Raw genomic sequence first — 18729 nt, forward strand, 5'->3', positions numbered from 1 at the left:
TTTTTGCCAAGATTTTTTTTTGGGGGAAAAAATCATACTATAAATGTAATGCTGCTGCTTAAGGGATTAGCATTGCTCCTGCTGAAGACAAGTGGTTATTGAGTTTTTTGTGGGGGAGGGAGCTACCTAGGGCATGCTCAGAACACTGGATTACAGTGGACTGAGTCTATCCTCCATTTATTTTGGGGGAAAAAACAGAGGATTTGGAGCACCCACTCCTCTATGAAAGGATTGCACAGCTGCTGGTGTTTATTTCATCAAAGCTTCCCCTCCTTTCAGACATCATTCCTTGCTATGAGATCCTATGAAGTGCAGAGCATGCCTGCAAGTCCTGCTGATTTCAGAACTAAGTCAGAGAGTACTCAAGAATTTTTCTGACTTTAAATTTTAAAAGAGTTATGACAGCTTCATACCAAGATAAAGGAGGCTGATTTCCCTTTTACGTTAAGATGAACATATGGCACTGTGGGGGTAGGAAAGTAATCTATACATCCAATTTTAAGGCCCCTCTTCTGCTGGCATAAAGTAAAGTTGCTTGAGGGTTAATGTCAATCAGGCTTAGAGAATTCTACGCAGTGAAGAGAAATGCATCTGCTTAATACCAGACACTCAGCACCTAAAACCTTCTACCCACCTACCCTAACCAAAATCACACAGTATGTGGCAGAGCTATGAATAAAGCATCGTTCCATTGGCGTCAGTGGAATAACTCCAGTTTACACCTTTATAGTTTCATAGTTGGTAGGGTCAGAAGGGACCCAAGCAGATCATCAAGTCCGACCCCCTGCCATGGCAGGAAAGAGTACTGGGGTCAAATGACCCCGGCAAGGTGTTCATCTAACCTCCTTTTACAGACCCCCAGGGTAGGAGCCTGCACCACTTCTCTTGGAAGTTGGTTCCAGATCCTAGCCACCCTGAAGTAGCGCCTCCTGAGAGCTAGCCTGAATCTACCCTCTGGCAGCTTGTGACCATTATTTCTTGTCACTCCTGGCAGTGCTCGGGGGAACAGGGACTCCTCCAGTGTCTGCTGGTCCCCCCTGAGTAGTTTGTAAACAGCCACTAGGTCCCCTCTCAGCCTTCTCTTGTGGAGGCTGAACAGGTTCAGGTCCCACAGCCTCTCCTCGTAGGGCCTGCCCTGCTGTCCCCTGACCATGCGAGAGGCCTCCTCTGGACCCTCTCCATGCTGTTCACATCCCTCCTGCAGTGCGGCATCCAGAACTAGATGCAGTACTTCAACCAGAGTCACACAGTGCGGGAGGAGAAGGGTTGGACTCCAGTAGACACTCACCAAAGTTTAAAAAATAAAAGCCTTCCCTTGCACCTCCCAAGGTGCTGATGGCATAGTTAGTACCAGGATGGCATAACAAAGCCTCATAGCAAACCCAATGTTTGAGGGGCAGAATTCCCCATTGAAAATGGCAGAAGAAAAACCCTTCCTTCCTTCCTAAAAAGCCCAGAGCCTCCTCTATTTTGGCTCTATGCACACAGGGTTAACAAGACCAAGCCTAAGAGAAACTGTCCCCCAGGGAGCAGCATCTTCAATGCCATTCAATAAAGCTCCTGTCCTTGATTTTCATTTGGACTGAAGCAGACCAGCTAATGCCACCAATATCACCCTGGAGCAAATGCAACTGGTTGATCCTCAAAGCGCTAACTGATTTAAGAAGGAGCCTCCCTGTGTGCAAGGCGTCTGTTTCCCCCTAACCCAGAGATGTAATTTCCTCCTCCAGTCCTTGGCCAGCGAGCTAGCATTCCAGCATGATGTATTTTAATTAATCTCAGCTATTGAATCCTTGGCTTGGAGGCATGCACAGCACAGAGTAAGAAGCCCTGTGCAATTCCATGTTAATATATTTTCCCTTTCTTTCTAAAGTTGGAAACCAACAAAGTTGCTGGATTTATTTAGGGCCCAGCAGCAGACATCGCTGGTTAGGAAAGTATGTCAGAAACCTGTAAACAGAGGCATGGACTGAATTCTGAGCTGCCTGCAGATCCACATCCAAACTCTGCAGGAGTTCAGAAGTGTTCGAGTTTGGGGTTCTTGTTTCAGGCCTATCTGAGAGATGGAGCAGCCCTATAACAGACTATCCAAACCTGGCCAGGACTTCCGCTACCGTGAGGCATTTCATTCAAATGAAGCTCGCTGGCTTTGTCACAGCTCCGTATAGGCATAAGCTAAGCAGGCTTCTACCCTGATACATGACAACCCTGAACTCAAACTGCTCCACCCTGCAGCAGAGCGCACTCACCGGGCCAAACTTCATTGAAAGGAGGGTGAGGTTCAGTCCTGCAAGCTCATTTTCACTTGTGAGCTGGACCAGACTATGAACACATCTCCAAAGGCAATAAGGCAAAGCAACTAACCCACTGCATCACTCTGTTTATGGCTTTCAATCTTCCCTCGCTTACATGGCTGCCAGGAACTGATCCAATCCACCAACCAAGTCAGTAGAAAGACTCTCATTGGCTTCAAGAGGCTTTGAACAAAGCCCAGGGACTCCACTGAAAATCAAAGTGTAAAATGGTGGAAGTGCAAGGAGACTCATTCCCCTTCATTGCTGGATGAAGGCAGGAGAATATGGGCTGCAAAAAAAGAACAGTCAGGCACGATTCCAGGAGGTATATCTGCTAAGAAAATGGCAACCTTCCAGCCTCAAACACTGTATGGCACCAGGTTGATATGGAAAGATTGTGGGAGGATTAGGTTTAAGATATTCATGCGAGGCTTTTTAATGTTGCTTCACTGTTTCCCTGGCTGCTGGATCCAGTTTTCAGGAGTGCAGCATGAGGTTTTGGCTCATCCTGGAGAAGCCAGCAGAACCAATGGTGTGTGTTAGTGAAGGTCAGATTAGCCAGTGTAGCCCGAAATCAGTAAAGCTCCATTTCAGGAAGGCAATTAAACACATTCAACTGACTTCAAAGTTAAATGCACCTACACCAATCTTCTGATCAAGTTAGAGAACAGGCTCTCTCTTTCTCCCCCTTTCTGCTTCCTATCCTTACTGAATATCCACAGCTACAGTGGACTCTGCACAGCTATAAACAGGTGTCTGATTAATCTCGTAGAAACACAGCAACTGGCCCCTGAATTGTGTGTGGTCAAAATGGTCCGGAAATCCTATGAATACTCCAGATACGCAGCCTACCCACCTCTGCCTGTCTATGGGATGCCAGAGCACAGGGGCTGAAGAGAAAGCGGAAAGTCTCTTTCCCGCTGTTCTGTAGCCGGCTGTACAGTAGAATCAGGACTTCTCCCCAAGTTGACAAAAACTTGCCCTGAAAGCAGGTGCCGCGGAGAGCTAGCAATGACACTGTCACTTACCTCGCTGTCACTAGCAGGGGGCGGAGGAGGCTCTTTGATTATCTGAAAGGCACAAAGAAAAACAGGAAACAGTAAATTGGCATGTTGTCCTTGGGTGTGATGCAAATGGCATTTGAAAAGAGCAAATCTTTGTCCCTGTTAGCATCCCTGAAATGGATGCAGTTACAGAAGGGGTGGGCAATTATTTTGAGTGGAGGGCCACTTAAGGAGGTGTGGCGAGCTATCAAGGGTCGCATAGGTAGCCCCACCCCTTGACAGTTGCCCTGCCCCCTGGTTGCCATTTTGGGACTGGAAGTCCCTCCCCTTGACCCTCAGAAATACTCCTTTTGGGAAGGGGGGTTGCCATCTTAGAACCAGAAAAAACAAATCATACGCTAAAAGTCAAACACTTACGTAGAACATATTTTGATTTTATTACAAAAAATATTTTTGTCATGATTTGTGTTTGAGTAGTGTACGTAGAGGTGATTGCATAATAACTCAAAAAGAAATTCTTAAGCTTTTATATTGTGCGTGGGGGTGTGGTTGGGGTATGTGTGTGTATGATGGGGGTATGTGTATGGTGGGGGGATGTGTGTGGGTGTATGATGGGGTGTCTGTGTGGGTATGGTGGGGGGTGTGGTGGGGTGGGGGGTGTGGGATTTTGTGAGAGGGTGTGGCTATTTGGGGGGCATAGGGTATGTTGGGGGGTTGTGGCATTTGTGGGGTGTGGTTTTGGAACACGCAGTCCTCTCCTAGAGCCAACACTGTAGTGTGGGTGTGGGGTGTTTGTGGGGTGTGAGGGAGGGTGGAGGGGTGTAGAGACCCCACCCACACTTTCTTCATGACACAGCAACAGACAGGGGTGCTGGTGCCTGGCTCCGGCCAGGGCTGCACATTGCAGCAAGCAGTGCAGCCCCCGCCAGGCTGTCTGTATTGTTGGTGCTCCCTGTGCTTGTGCAGCCCTGGAAGAAAGCTCCAGGCACTGGAGCCAGCTGCCTTCCCTGCCCCAGCTGGCTCCAGTTTCTGGGGTTTCCCATCATGTGCTGAATGCTGGTGATACAGATGGCCCAGCAGAGGCTGCGCCCCTCGCGACAATGTGCAGCACTGGCCAGAGCCAGGCACCAGTGCTGAGCTCGAGCACCCCCTCTGCTGCTGCTGCTGTCCCCGATGCCTGCCAGGGGTGTGACGTGGGGGAGCATGGAAAGGGTCCCCACACAAGCCCACTGTTCCTCACACCCACACCTGCTCTGCCGAGCTCTGTGCTGCCGCTGCCCACCCTGGACGCAGGCTCTGCACTGCCACCAGCCCCAGGCCCAGGCTCTGCGCTCCTGCCCCGCTGCAGCTCCCCTGTCCCCCATTTCTCTACCTGTTGTGCAGAGGGAGTGGGATGCTGGGGAAACCTGCAGCAGCAGCCCTGCCCGGTGCTGACAGGGCCGGCTTTTCCACCCACAAGGATGGGGGTGAGGCACAAAAAGGTGTCAAGGGCAAGTGTAGGCAACCTCACTCCCACCCTCATGGGTGGAAGGGGCTGGTCAGAGTACAATCAATCGGTGCGTGCTGTGGGCCAGATGAAAATGCCTGTCAGGCTGGATTCAGCCCGTGGGCCATATTTTGCCTGCCTCTGAATTACAGGGTGCCTCTGTGTACCGCTAGTGTCAGAGGAACAGGGAGGATGCAGATACTTCTGCAAAACTGTTGTACAGTCGTTCCTTAATTGCAGTTCCAGGCTTTATTTGATGGCTCTTGTTGCCCTGTAGGTGGCCCTGCCACTCATAAGATTCTGGTGGATCAACCCACCTCATAGTTGACACTTAAGTTTCCGGATCTATTTTAGCCCCATCTGAAATCAGCCCCCACCCATGCTAGGTGAAGCATGGAGACACAGTTCCCCAAACCGTGTGCCATATAAAGAAGGTCAAGTGGAAAGGGAAAGAGAGGTGAGGTCACTTGCCTAAGATCACACAGCAGGGTCAGTGGCAGAGCCAGGAACAGATTCTCCCCACCTCCCCCTTGGGCTGATGCCCTCATTACTAAAACACACTGCTGGTTTGCTTTCTGCATAAAGTCGGTGGGGAGAGAGCTGCCTCTGCTTATTATCTTCTATGTTGCTGGGCTAACGCATTAAAATTGTGAGCTTTTTAATAAAAAGTATATGCTTGAGGTTCTCCCAGCATTGCTAACTAATACAGCAATCCGGGTGAGGTTTTGGGTTGGTCTAGTGTATTCTCCATAGAAACAACTTAAGTTTATGTGGGTGTGAGGCTATTATTTCATGCAAAAAGTTTGTATCTAGCATTCAGCAAGCAGCTGGCTATTATTACAGCCCTTCACTCCAAGAGAAATAGAAAGCCTTCCAAAGGCAAGGCTATTGCATACAGGCATGTCAAACATCTCTCCCTCGCATCAAATTCAACCCTGGTGCAACCCTCCTGAAGTCAAGAGGCAAAATCCAGCCCAGGGACATCAATGAGATTACCCCAGGGATTGATTAACTGTGCTCAACTGTCTCTTATCTTTCTGCATAAGGGAGCTCTTTCCCTAAAGTCCGTTCAAAGGGGTCAGAGGCTACATGGTATTGCATTGAGGGACTCTCACAAGGCGGAGGAGGTATCCTCTATTCTCACTCATCTCAGTCCTAGAGGACAGGGCCCAGGGTCCACTGACAGCCCAGGGACTGGCTGCAGATGTGCTTGGGCCTTGAAGTTAATCTTTTTCAAATGAGAGGCTCAGCAAACAACTTGATTGCTTAAAGAGAAGAGGGGAAGATGGCTTTCGCACAAGAACTCCAAAGACATAAATATTTATGAAAATTCCTCCTCTTCGTGTTTGTCTTCCCTCATGAGCTCACTGTTTTTATTCTCCCTAGCAAACCCCAAGTCATGCAATGTGGCCATTAATGAGGAGCACGTGCCCTTGGGTAATAATGGTGCAAGGGACTGGCTGGGGGCCAGGGTTATTTCTATCTTGGCTCCGATCAGGGGTCTCCAGAGGTCCCTGAGGCTACCTGTCCCAGAAAAAGAGAAAAGCAGTTGCCACACGTGTACTTTGTCCTTGCCGGACCCTCTCTTTAAGAGCTCGTGTGTGTCCTGAAACAAAAGGAGCTCTTTGTTTTTGCATCCAGCATCCAGAAAGCACATGTGGAAGCAAGGCATGACATTCAAGCAGGAGGTGGCAAGGCAGCACCCCCCTCAAAACACCACTTGCTCTGACACAGCAAAACCCAGGCCTCGGCTGTGGCTGCAAAGCCGCTGGCCACATGACGGAGGAGAGGCCATGCAGCAGCGGGAGTGTGGGGAGGAGTCCTGGCCAGCATCTGTCCTGGGGCCCACAGGGACTGAAAGGAGTGGTGACCAAAACCTAGTGATCACTGCAAGTTAGGGCATCCTGCTCCATTCCTGAAGGGATCTGAGACAAATACAGCCCTGAGATACCCTCCGGAGGGTCCTGGCTCAGTCCTTGGTAGCTCAGCCAGGACAGGGGTCATAGCACGCGTGTACTGCACACCTAAGTTTGGGCACACACAGAAAGCGTGTGATGTCTATGCAAAGTGACCCCCCAGCTTCAGCTCCTGAAAACACAGAGCGGTGGGAGGCCTGTTTGCACCAGCAGACCTCAGGACAGACTGACATGGTAGCTAACCCCACTGCCTAAAGGACCGATTCCAGCACACAACAGCAGCAAGAGGGGAGATATTTGCGTGCAAATACAAAGTGTGTTATGTGATGAGAGTGACGGCATGGCGGGTAAACTGCCTGTGGTCTCCACAGCCAGCACAAAGGGGAGATACAGTCACACAGTGAATTGCATAAGCTCTCCCCTGCAGGATAGCAGGGACTCCCCCTGCCACTCCCCAAGGACCTCCAGGCCAGCTGGCTTTGGTAAGGTGCGGCACAAAAGAAGGACGGAAAGTAGGGTGAGAAAATTCCACACATCTTCACCTCCCCAGGGATAACTGATAGCAAATCAATCCCAAAGTAACAAAATAATACTCACAGGTGATCCTGGTGTCACGCAGGAGTTAAGAGACAGAAAAGAACCATTAGTTTATCTATCCAATATCTGTCCAAGTGACAGGCTTGCACTGTATACTGTTTGGACTGTACTTGCTAAGTACTCTGTAGTGTATGTTGATTAGGGCTGTGCGAAGCTTTGAGTCCTGATTCAATTCAGAGGAGATTTGGCCCGATTCGGTGGCCAAATCTTCAGATCCAAATCGAAGCAGGGGACCAATAAAAAGGTCTGAACCGATGCAAAGCTCTCCAAATCTTTGGAAAAGATTCGGAGAGCTTTGATGATTCGGGCAGTCCCCGCCCACTGCAGCAGCGAGCTGGAGCTGGACTTGGAGCTGGTAAGTGGGGGGCTGGAAGGGACCATGGGGGGACCCCTGCCAGGCCCCATCCCCCGCCTGCCCACCCCAGCTCCCAGTGCTTTCAAAAGCCACCACTCACCGGGTGCTGCTGGGCAGGGGGCGATCCCTCCTGCCCCCCACTACCCCACGCTGCATGGGAGGCTCTGCCACAAGCCCCCTAGCATCCTCATGGCTGCCCTGCCTGCCCCAGCTCTGGCCCTTTACCAAAAAAACCCTCAAAAACCCCTGGGACTCATCAGCTCCTGCAGTGGCCTCAGGAGGCTTGTGAAAGAGCCTGCCACATGGCGCGGGGCAGCAGGGGACAGCAGGGATCACCCCCCACCAGGTAGGAATCAGAGAGTCCAAGGGTTTTCTGTTTTTGTTTTGTCCTTAAAGGGCCAGAGCTGAGGCAGGTGCAGCAGCCATGGAGAGGCCTGGGACAGCGGGGGACAGGGGGCTTGTGCAGAGCCCCCCATGCTGTGTGGGGCCGTGTGGGTCGGGGGGGATTGCCCCCTGCCTGGCAGCACCCAGGGAGTCAGGCCTTTTTTTTTCAAAGTGCCGGGAGCTGGGATGGGTGGAGCAGCCATTGCCAGGTTGGGAGAGTGGGCGGGGGATGGGCTTTTGTGATTTGGAGGGTCGGCAGCAGCCAACTCTCCAAATCAGATTCAGCTGAATGGACAGTGCTTCAACTCACCGAATCGAATAGAATCTGTCCCAGACCCCTTCCTGATTCAAGTTAAATCACAGTCCCCCAGCATCCCAGGATGCTTTGCACTTTGGGTGGGGCTGTGCTGTCTACTTTAGAGAGCAGCATTGGCCCTACACATCTGCTCCCTTGCTGGAGCAGTGAGGACTGGCTGCCAAGGAGATGGGAGAGGGGGAAACCTGGATAGGGACCATAGCTAGGTCTGCCTGGGGGAGGAAGCCCCTGCTAGACTTTATCCTGCTGGAGTGGAGGGGGCGGGGGCGTGGGGAACAGTCAGAGACAGACTGCCCTGCCAGGTAAACCCCAGCTGGGGTCTGCGTTCTCAGAGGGGCTTTAATTCCCCCTCCTCTAGCTCAGAGTACTGCCCATGCCCCCTGCTCTCTTCCTGAGCAGAGAACAGCCTGAGAGGGTCTCCTTGGACTGGTGCAACCAAAGAAAGCAGAGAACTACATTTACAATATAAAATGGCAGGAGACCAGCAGACACCAATCCCTCCCACCTCTGGCAGAGACTGAGACAGACAAGCAGTTGATAAGGGGACAGGGAGGGGGCATAATTCCCCTCAGCTGCCTCAGGCCACGGGGGAGAAGGAAGATGCTGGGGAACTGGGGCTGTGAGCACTGGGATCTCCACACCAACACCTAAGACCACCAGCCAATTCCCGAAGAAGGACTTTCTGAAAATCTGTCTGTATGCTGGGTTTGCAGTGGGGGTTAGAGAGTGGCCATGCAACAGTGGCTGCAGAGATGCACAAGAATCTTCCAAGAGACTTAAAAAAGGGCAGGAAACCCAGAATACTCTGCCCTCCTCCTTGGAGGGTTTCAAAACCTGGCTAGACAAAGCTTTGAAACGATCTAGTTGGGGCTGGTCCTGCTTTGAGCAGGGGGATGAACTAGATGTGACCTCCTGAGATCACTTTCAACCCTCCTTTTCTATGATTCTATGATAACGTAAGACGTACGCAAGGCTTTCTCTTATCTCTTGGGTTTATTACATTCCATTTTAAGTTAGACTAAGTTGTGCGTGCTCTCGCTGTGTTTTACTACACTGTATTTTAGCTTAGGCAAAGGTTTTTGGTTGTTCTTTGTTGCGTGCTGGAGGTTTTATATTGTGTTCAATACATGCTTGCTTCAGAGAAAGGACTATTCTTGTTCAAGCTTTTATGAATTCAGTGCCACTACCTTTTCCCCCCACCCACGTCCTCTTCTGCCTGGCAGCCTTGACCAAGGAGCTGGAAGAGGGGTAGGACATAAGCCTGGCAGGCACTCTCCCCAGCCCAGACAGACTTGGGTTGGGGTCCTATGTGGGCCAGAGAGGGGACTTAAACTTCTGACCTCCAGCATGCTAGCCCTGGTCTGGGACCAGGCCATGCCCCCTCCACCGGAGAAGGGAGCGGGGGGAAAGCCTTGAAAGCCTCGGAGCTTCAGTCCCTTCCTTTTGGCAGTAGCTGGCAGGCTGGGAGGTGTGCTCTAGTGCCATGTGGCTTCTGGCCTGAGCCACTGCAGGCATGTGGCTGCATTTCCTGAAGCAAAAGTGAATGCCTGTTCACTTGCTTCTTGGTTTAATCTCTGCAGCTTAGACTAACCTGCAAAGACTGTCTGTACTTTGCCTAAATCGATTGTTCTGTTTTCACCATGATTTACTTGTGTTATCCATTGTGTTGTATACTGTTTGCTGTGTGATAGTCGTTGAACATTGCATAATGTTTGCACTACATGCTGGTTGTTGTATTGCATGCTGGTTGTGCTGTGTACCAACTGTTGCACTATATATTGTTTACACATAAGCTTTGTGCTGATCATTGCACATTGTACGTTGTTTGTGCTGTGTGATGATCACTGCACTGTATGCTGTTTGTGCTGTGCACTGATTGTTTCATTGTACAGTGTTTACACTGTGTGTTGATTATTGTACTGTGCCTTCACTGTATTCTACATCTGTGCACTTTACATTATTATTGCTCTATGCAATGCTCACACTGTCTGTTGCTCTGCTACTTGTACAGAGTATTCACTGCATTCTGCTGTTGTACTGACCTAAAACCAAAAAATAAAGACAACAGCGGGGATGAGAGAGAATTCTCAGAATGGATTCCTAGGCAGGGTTAAAAAAGTCAGAGCTGGTAGGATCATAAATTCCCTTAATTACCCTGACAAAAAAAAGCCAAGTTTCTATCAGCACAACAGCACGGGGCATTGAAACCAAAACAAGAAACATTCCTGGAAAACTTTTTGGAAGTGAATGCAATGAAACAATCCACTCGAGTGGAGCATGCAGTAAAACAGGCTTGAAGTAACAACTGGTCCTTCTTGTACCCTGAAAACAAATGGGCAGGGGAACCAGGAAAGTTGCACAGCACTGAACACTGTACCCTAGGTACCAGTGGTACCCACAGTCAGCCTGGTACCGTGGAACTGGGCTCACCTCTGGTCCCTGTACTTCCCTCCCTCCTATTTCCCCAGGCCTTTGCTGAATACAGTCCCATGGCGTCCTTCAAAGCAGCTAGCCTCCTACTTTTACCTTGCTAATTCCTGCCTAAAAGTCCTGCCCTTTTTTAAGTCTCTTGGAAGATTCTTGTGCATCCCTGCAGCCACTATTGCATGTCCACCCTCTAACCCACACTGCAAACCCAGCATACTACAGTGCAGCTGCTCTAGAGGCCACGTAAAAAACATCTCCAAAAATAAAGAAACCCTACCACAACAAAGCACTCCAGCTAACGCACTGTTCTCCACCTCAAGAGGGGATCAAAGGCAGAATGAACCACATATAACAGATATTAGTCCTCTCACTTAGTGCACAGCAGGCAGATGCTGGAATAAAGAAATCAATGAGCTCTAAGAATCTGAAGACTAGATTAGATGAGGTGACTTGACCAAGATCACAGGGGGTTAGTAGCAGAGTTTAGAATATACCTCTTTTCCCTCAGGTACCAGTCCAATACCCTGTCCACTTGCCCATGCTGACTTTCATTAATGCTTATTATTCTAGTTGGATAGCTCTTCCTTTTATTATTTCTCTGTGACTTGCAAAACACCCTGAGGCTGTAGGAATTTTCAAGTTTGCTCGATGGCTGGAGGAGGCAGAACAAACACGTGCGTGTCCAATCCGAGTGGAAACAAAACCCAAAGATGCAAGTCTGCAAAAGACTTTGCTTGCTTAACCCAAGTGCATTTCTTCTCTGGAACGGTCAGCGCCGCGGGTTCCATGATTCAGCACTTTCTAACGCCTTGCGTGCCCGGGCACTGAGTGCATGAAAGCATGCTGGCGGAGCTCACTAAGCAGGGTAAACCAAGAAACTGCCTTGGGGAAGGAGTGCAGCTTCGGGTTGGTGAGAAGGGGCCCACATCAAACACAGCTCTGCGTTCTGGAGAGGAAATTATGGGTTAGCAGGAAGGTTTATTCAAAGTGGTGTTTTTTGTTTTAAGAACACGGAGACTAAAACGTCTCTCGTACATGGGTCTTAACACAATAAAGGGCGTGCGTAGATGTTCCAAAGTACACAGCAGGCTTTTCTAGCCACATTATCAGAAACGTTTGTGTTCCTGGCCACAACGGAGGGTGAATATCCTATGCAGGACTGCGCCCCAACCCAAACCTCTGACTGAAACCCCACCACAGTTTGGGAAAGCTCAAGTCAGGATCCAAGCTTTCAGGTGTTTCATGCCTACAGACAGGGGTGCAGTCCCCCATAGGTAGCAGAGATGTGCCCAAGCATTCAAGATGCATGGCACTGGAGTGTCATGCCCTACAAAGAAGTTCAGCTTTGGAAAGAGCCATCAACTTCCTGCAGATCAGTAAGGGAAGTGCCTGTGTTATCCTTTTGTGCATATGTGCAGCCACATGGGGCACTGGGTAGTGACAGGGAAGTTAAATCTGAGGTCCTCATTCAGTACCAGTGCACAGTATGCTAGGCTACAAAGTGTGATGGAGAACGGGGTTCCTGCCACGCCGGAGTTCATTGTATGTTCACTGTATGCTGGGAAAAGAGGATCAAGCCCAACATGTTTTGCACAGGGTTGGCAACTGCAGCTTTCTCTCACTCGCGCTCCTTCCCTAAGCAGATGACACACGAACCTGGAGAATGCAATCAGCTGGGAGAGTGCGTGGCCAAGCAAAATTCGTAGCCTAGTTTAACTTGGCAAAGCTGAAGTGTTTGTTCATGTGCACTGCAATTGTTTGGATAACCCCAAGCTATTTCTGCTTTCTTGGTATCACTGCTGCTAAGGCCCTACGCCTCTCGTCTCTGCATTTAAAGTGGAGAAACTGCCAACCTTCGTTGACTATATTAGCTGGTTACCCAGCACAGGGACACTGGAGGGCTTCTGCTTCTGCTCATGTTCCAAAACCTTTCAATCGAGCTGTTTTGCTTTAGAGGTGATTAGGGCCCAGGAATAAAGTGCTAGTCATTGGCTTTTTTTGGCAAAGGAAGGAAATTGGCTGTCAGCACTTTTGCATCTGAGCCATAAAAATTCAGGACACTGAAATCATACTTTGCCTTTCTACGCCATTCATCAAAAGATCTCAGCATGCTTGTGAAAGGGCAGGTGCACAGCTGTCCTAGCCGATTCACCTAATGTCAGGGGTACACAGAAATGCAGTCCTTTCTGCTGACTGGCCTTATGTACATAGTAACTTAAGGTGTATGCTGTAATCACATGGCTGGTGATTGACCTTAGGTTATAACTATTAACTACCCTCCTCTAAAGGCTCAAAATCATTGCCGTTGATTTCTGTTGGCACTAAAACGTGCTAAAATCTAATTGCATACACTCCAGGGGTTGGAGGCAACTCCGGATGATAGGCAATGTGTTTTCATGATGCCAGAAGCAGCAGACGAACTCCAAGCAAGCTCCTATGTTCCATGAGATTAGCAAGCTTCCATACTCCTTCACTGTCACAACCCTACATTTCACTGCCTCGACCCCAGCATGAGGTGCAAAGCAATTACATATCACTGAAAAACAGGCCCAGACTGAAAGCTGACCTACCCATTTTTAACTCTGACCTATTCCCCTTGAGGGTGGGAGTAGGAATCGTGACCTGAAACTACCCCAATCATGCAAGGGGCCATCTAAGCGGTTTCAAATCTTAGACTATGTGCCTGAGCTTTCTGGTCATGCTGACATGCAAAACCACATGCATGCCTAACTAGATTCAGGATGAACTGTGGCATGTGCCAAGGTCCTCCATGCACTTTGGGGAGTGTAGAACAAAACCCCTCCATGAATTAGCTTTGACAGCTCGCAGCCAGATGAGACAGAGACACAGCTCTGCCAGGGCCGCAAACCACATTCCAGCCTCTGCAAGAGTCCCTCCCTTTTCGTAAACAGCAACATTTATGGATGAATTGGGTGCATCCAACTGAATGTGTGCTGACCCCAAATGTCTGACCCATTTTCTTTTGAGGAAGCTATAATTGAAATGCTTTCACAGTAACACAAGCATGTCGTTGCTGGTTGTGTGATCCAGCACCTCTTTTACTGAAACAGCTGCCTAAATAAGGTTCCAGCCTGAATACAATATTTCTCCTTAGCCAACTGCCTCCAGCAGAGATACAAGATGAGCAAGGAAAAAACTAAAGGGAAGGAATCTTTGTAAGCTAATTATTGAGGAAAAGGAGACTAGTACTTCCAATATCAGGCTGCTAATAAATAAAAGCTGTTGAAGCCCATGGAGTAACTCCTACTGACTGCAATAGTTTTTAGGTCAGGCTAGAAAGTCATATTAAGATTTAACCAACTAATCAATCAATCAAGCCAAAAACCCTTAAAAAACAGGGCAGAAGGACCTCAGGAGGTCACCTATTCTGGTGCCCTGTTCAAAATAGCCATCCATGTTTGAATCCTTTCAGACAAATGATAGGCTAACCTGTATGGCAGACTTCCACTGACAGCTTCCACCCTCTCCACAAGTGATCTGGTCCATCCCCTGAGTTAAAAAAGTTGGGTAGTGTGGTCACAGGATAAGGGAAACTGATGTCAGCAGTCCTGGGCCTCAACCCTGAAAGATGGCTAATTACGCGTGCCGAACTGAGGGAAAATTGTCAGAGCTTGCTTTTAGCAGCAGAAAGGCACTCGCACTTTTTGAAAACCAAGCCTCTTTCAGATGACTCCACTGGGCACCTTAAAATTACTAGGCATTTTTTGATCATTTGGCTTTCACCTCTCCCTGCATCAAGATTACTGATGCCTGACTTACTGGAGGAGTTAATGTTGGTAAAATGCTGCAAGAACTCTAAGTGAAAGGTGGGTACTCTATAACATAGTTTCTCAGCCTGTGGTATGTGTACACAGTCAGGGGATACACGTTTACCCCAACACTTGGTCTCTCTCACCCTCTTTTCCTCTCAAAACTATGGCAAAAGATTTGGTGTGCCACACACTGTGCAGCGCTTTAAATTCCCCAGTAGTAATCTGGTTCAGCCCTCCTAGCTTTGGTCAACATCACCTCTAGCCCAGGTACATACTTGAGTTGTGCACCCCTGGTGTGAAAAGTGGCAACCCTACCCACACCAGATTAAATATCTGTCATATTACAGCCTTATATACAGAGCCCTTCTTCCAACATATGGCACGCATTAATCTGTAAATATAAAATCCCCTGGAAAATTGAGTGTAGGGGTACTTACTAAAATTGTCAGAACTTAGGGGGTACTTGTGACTTAAAAGGTTGAGGAACACTGCTCTATAAAAGGACTACACTTACCCCTGGCTCTGCAGTCAGAATGTCACATCACTTTAAATTGCCTAGCAGGCAGACTGGGGAAGTAGCCGAAGGAATATCCTTTCACTGCTTCTCCCGGTCTGTGCTCACCAACAGCCAGACTCTGATCTCATTTACAAGGGTAACTCTTTCAGTTCCAATGACATTATTCAGCTTTACACAGGTATAACTGAGAGTGCTCTCTGGTTTCCTGCAATGTGGTTGCTTGCCAGGCTACTGGCTCCGCTGCATATCTGTCTGCTTGACTGGCTCACAGGGTGCACTCATGGAGCAAGGCAGTGCAAGATCAGCATCCCAGGTGCTGTAAACCAGCCTTTGCCAATGAAGATGCCAATGAATCCATACTGGTTTATAGTGTGAGCAGCTGGCCCACTCTGGACCAGTGTGAGGACTGCAGGTTGGCCCTTGAGATAATTCCTCCCTCCATACTCAAGCCCTGGCCTTTCTTTTTCTTTCACTGGGTTTTTGGAGGATGCTTTCTCCTAATCATTTTAAGGGGAGAGGAATTGAGCCTAATCTTAAAATACCATGTGGGAGTGGGTGGATGTCAGAGTATCACTGCTAATCTCTTACAAGCCAGTGGGAGTATGTGTACAATATAATTTGTGACCCTTCAGTGTTACAGTAGAGTCTACGCATTTCCTCCCCTCTTCCTCAAGCTTAACAATGATTAGCATGTGTTTTCAATATAATTTCTGTATTGTATCCATCCATGTTGTTGTTCCAAAACTTTTGGTCAGCTGCAATCAGCAATGAGAGCCAAACTAATTGCTGGTTCTTCCATGCTTCCTTCCAGAAACTGAGACTGGTGTGAAATGCTTGAACGTACAAGACGGTGGCTGAGTACCAGCTGAACCCTTGCATTTTAAAAATGTGATAGTATAGAAACCAGTACGGTGAAATCATTGTAGTGGATTGGGTGCAGATGTGAAGTCAATGAGGATCTTCCAAACCCAGCCTCACTTAGACTATCATACATGCAGATGGATATGACAGCAAGGCCAAAACATGTGCCCAAGGAGCTAAAAGAAGATGTAACATGTGTATTTGCTGGGGTGGGAACTGAGTGGGGGACTAGTCCACCTAGACAATCTCATAAGTACAATTTGCTAAATTTTCTTCTTTTTCTCTGTGAAATGTGACACCAACTAAAGTCCTGGCTATAGGGCAGGAATCACTACATCCACAAAGTTACACTGGTGCAAATCCTTAATTTAGATGCACAGTTCAGTTCCTAGTAGCACGGCTTACTTTGGTAGCTCACCAGATGCAAGGGGTGCTGAATTAATTCTTGCTTTAGACCGGTGCGCTGCATTGGCAGCAAGAGATTGTATATTTGCATGAGAAGTTGTACTGAATTCAACCAACTTGCCTTCCAAATCTATTTATTTAAAAGAGTGCAGCCCCCTTTAACTCTGGTTAAGAGTGCCTACCATAATCCCACGTCAAACCGAAGCCTTCTGTTGGCCTTCTCCAGAGAAGTAAGTTTAACCCTTTGGTGCAGAAACTACCATCTGCACCTGAAATTCCCCGTGCTGTCCATCTGTACACTCCCTGTGCATGCAGATGTGCATATATAGGCTGGAATCCTAGTCCTACTTAAGACAATATATTTCCCACTGACACCAGTGGAGCCAGAATTTCATGCACAGTATTTTGCAAACACATCCTCCTCTGGAAACACAGCCTGTAAGGTCATGCGTCCATAGCTGTCATGGCTTCTTTGCTCATTCTTTTCATGTGCACACAGGGGGAAATGTCCGCTCAGTACAATGTTGTGATCTGGCTTTTTTTCCTCCTCTAAACCTACTCTTCAGTAACGGTATTGACACCTTCCCCGCCCACCACCTCCTCCGATGCTATTACCTGGTCTTCCCTCCTGTCCATACTCAAGGGGAATTCTGTCTGTAGCAGAACTCAAAATCTCATTATGTTCTGATCCACTGTGCGTGACCTTTGTGTCTACTGTAAATGAAATGGTGAATTCCAGATTTCATCCCAAAATACATTAGAGACACATGGATACACTTGGAAACAGTGTTTCTCTATGGGTCAATGCCAAGTAAAGACAGGGCCAGTGAAGTCCTTGGAGTAACTCAATTGACTTCGGAGGACTTAGTCCAGGGATGACATTGGCTTAGTGCTTTTCCTGGAGAATTTTTGGATAGAAACAATTCCTATTTAATTAAGAAATGTGCCAAGAAAAGTTTCAGTGTTTAGAAATGAGCACTCAAATGCTTTTATGCCCTGTAATAAAAAAGCCAATTTTCTTTTTCCTGGACACACTGCATTATCCCTGAAACCTCTTTGAGCTCCGGTCCCTCACCCTAGCTTTTGATTCTTAGTTTGGTTACCGGAGCCTGCTCTCATTCTGCTGTACCTGCCAGTTTCTCTGCCATCACTTCACTCCATACCCAGGACAACACCAGGTTCTGCAGTGGACCACTTACCAAGGGAACAGGGTCAGCGGGCAGTGTATTTCCCTTCCAAACAAAACCATTAAGGAAGGGAACCCTGCTATTATTTTACCTTTTCTTTAAACATTACTGTTTCCTTTGGTAAGAATTTAATAATCAGTTGTCCTTTCTTAGATACTAATCCAATTTTCCAAGTGAACTGTGCCACAGCCATTGAAAGAGGATAATATACAGTACAGACTACTGTGTCGAAACCTGCCAGACAAATTGAGAGATGTGCTCTAACTCCACATTTAGAAAATCCCCATTGTTTAAGCCATGTTTAGGGGGAAGGAGCTGCTTATATGACAGGAAAAGTGGATGCTGGACAACAAGGGAAAGTGGGAGGTTTTTCTATTTACCGAAAGCTTCAGGTCATATCTGGAAAATATTAAATTTGAACATTTCATGTGGATAAAACCCTGGGCCAAATCCTACTCCACTTCTGAGGCACATAAGTGGTACTTACACCCCTAAGCATGATCCTAGTCCACCCTGCTTGAGTATTTTAGCTCTGGCATTCAACCTTTTGGCCCCACCGGCTAGGTAAGTGGTAAGCCTGTACGAAGCCAAGTTAGCCAGATCTCTGAATCACACAGGCCCATCCCCCGCCCACTCTCAGTGGCTGCCCTGCCTGCCCCAGCTCCCCGCTCTTTGAAAAAAAAAACAAAAAACCCAGCACTCACCGGGTGCTGCCAGGCAGGGGGGGCATCCCTGGTGCTCCCCACTACCCCTTGCCATGTAGGGGGCTCTTCCATGAGCCCCCCCAACCTCCACCCACTGTCCCACCCCCCAACATAGCTGCCCTGCCCACCCCAGCTCTGGCCCTTTAAAAAAACACAACACAAAAAACCGCACCGTCACCGGCTACTGCCAGGCAGGGGGCAATCTCTGCTGCCCCCCACTGCCCCGTGCTGTGTGGAGGTCTGTGCACAAACCCCCAGAAGCCCTGAGGCGGCTGCAGCAGCTGGTGAGTTCAGGGGTTTTTTTTGTTTTTTTTTCTTAAAGGGCTGGAGCCTGGGCAGGTGGGGTAGCCATGGGGGCTTGAAGAGTGGGTGGGGTTGGGGGGGCTTGTGGCAGAGCCCCCCACATGGTGTGGGACAGCAGGGATCACCTCTCTGCCTGCCCAGCAGTATCCAGTTAGTGGGGGCTTTCTTTTTTTTTTAAAGAGCCAGGAGCTAGGGCTGGG

General features: G+C 48.6%; 1 protein-coding gene across 1 annotated transcript in view; it reads right to left on the reverse strand.

The window, feature by feature from the left end:
- ANTXR1 (anthrax toxin receptor 1) overlaps window positions 1-18729 on the reverse strand; it is a 118992-nt gene that overhangs the window by 15175 nt on the left and 85088 nt on the right. Inside the window, exon 14 of the mRNA XM_019545887.1 lies at window positions 3323-3364. Within this exon, the coding sequence (XP_019401432.1) occupies window positions 3323-3364 (42 nt within the window). The remainder of the gene's footprint in view (window positions 1-3322; window positions 3365-18729) is intronic.

Source organism: Crocodylus porosus, unplaced genomic scaffold, assembly GCF_001723895.1.
Source record: "Crocodylus porosus isolate Cpor-Errol unplaced genomic scaffold, CroPor_comp1, whole genome shotgun sequence".
Classification (NCBI taxonomy): Eukaryota; Metazoa; Chordata; order Crocodylia; family Crocodylidae; genus Crocodylus; species Crocodylus porosus.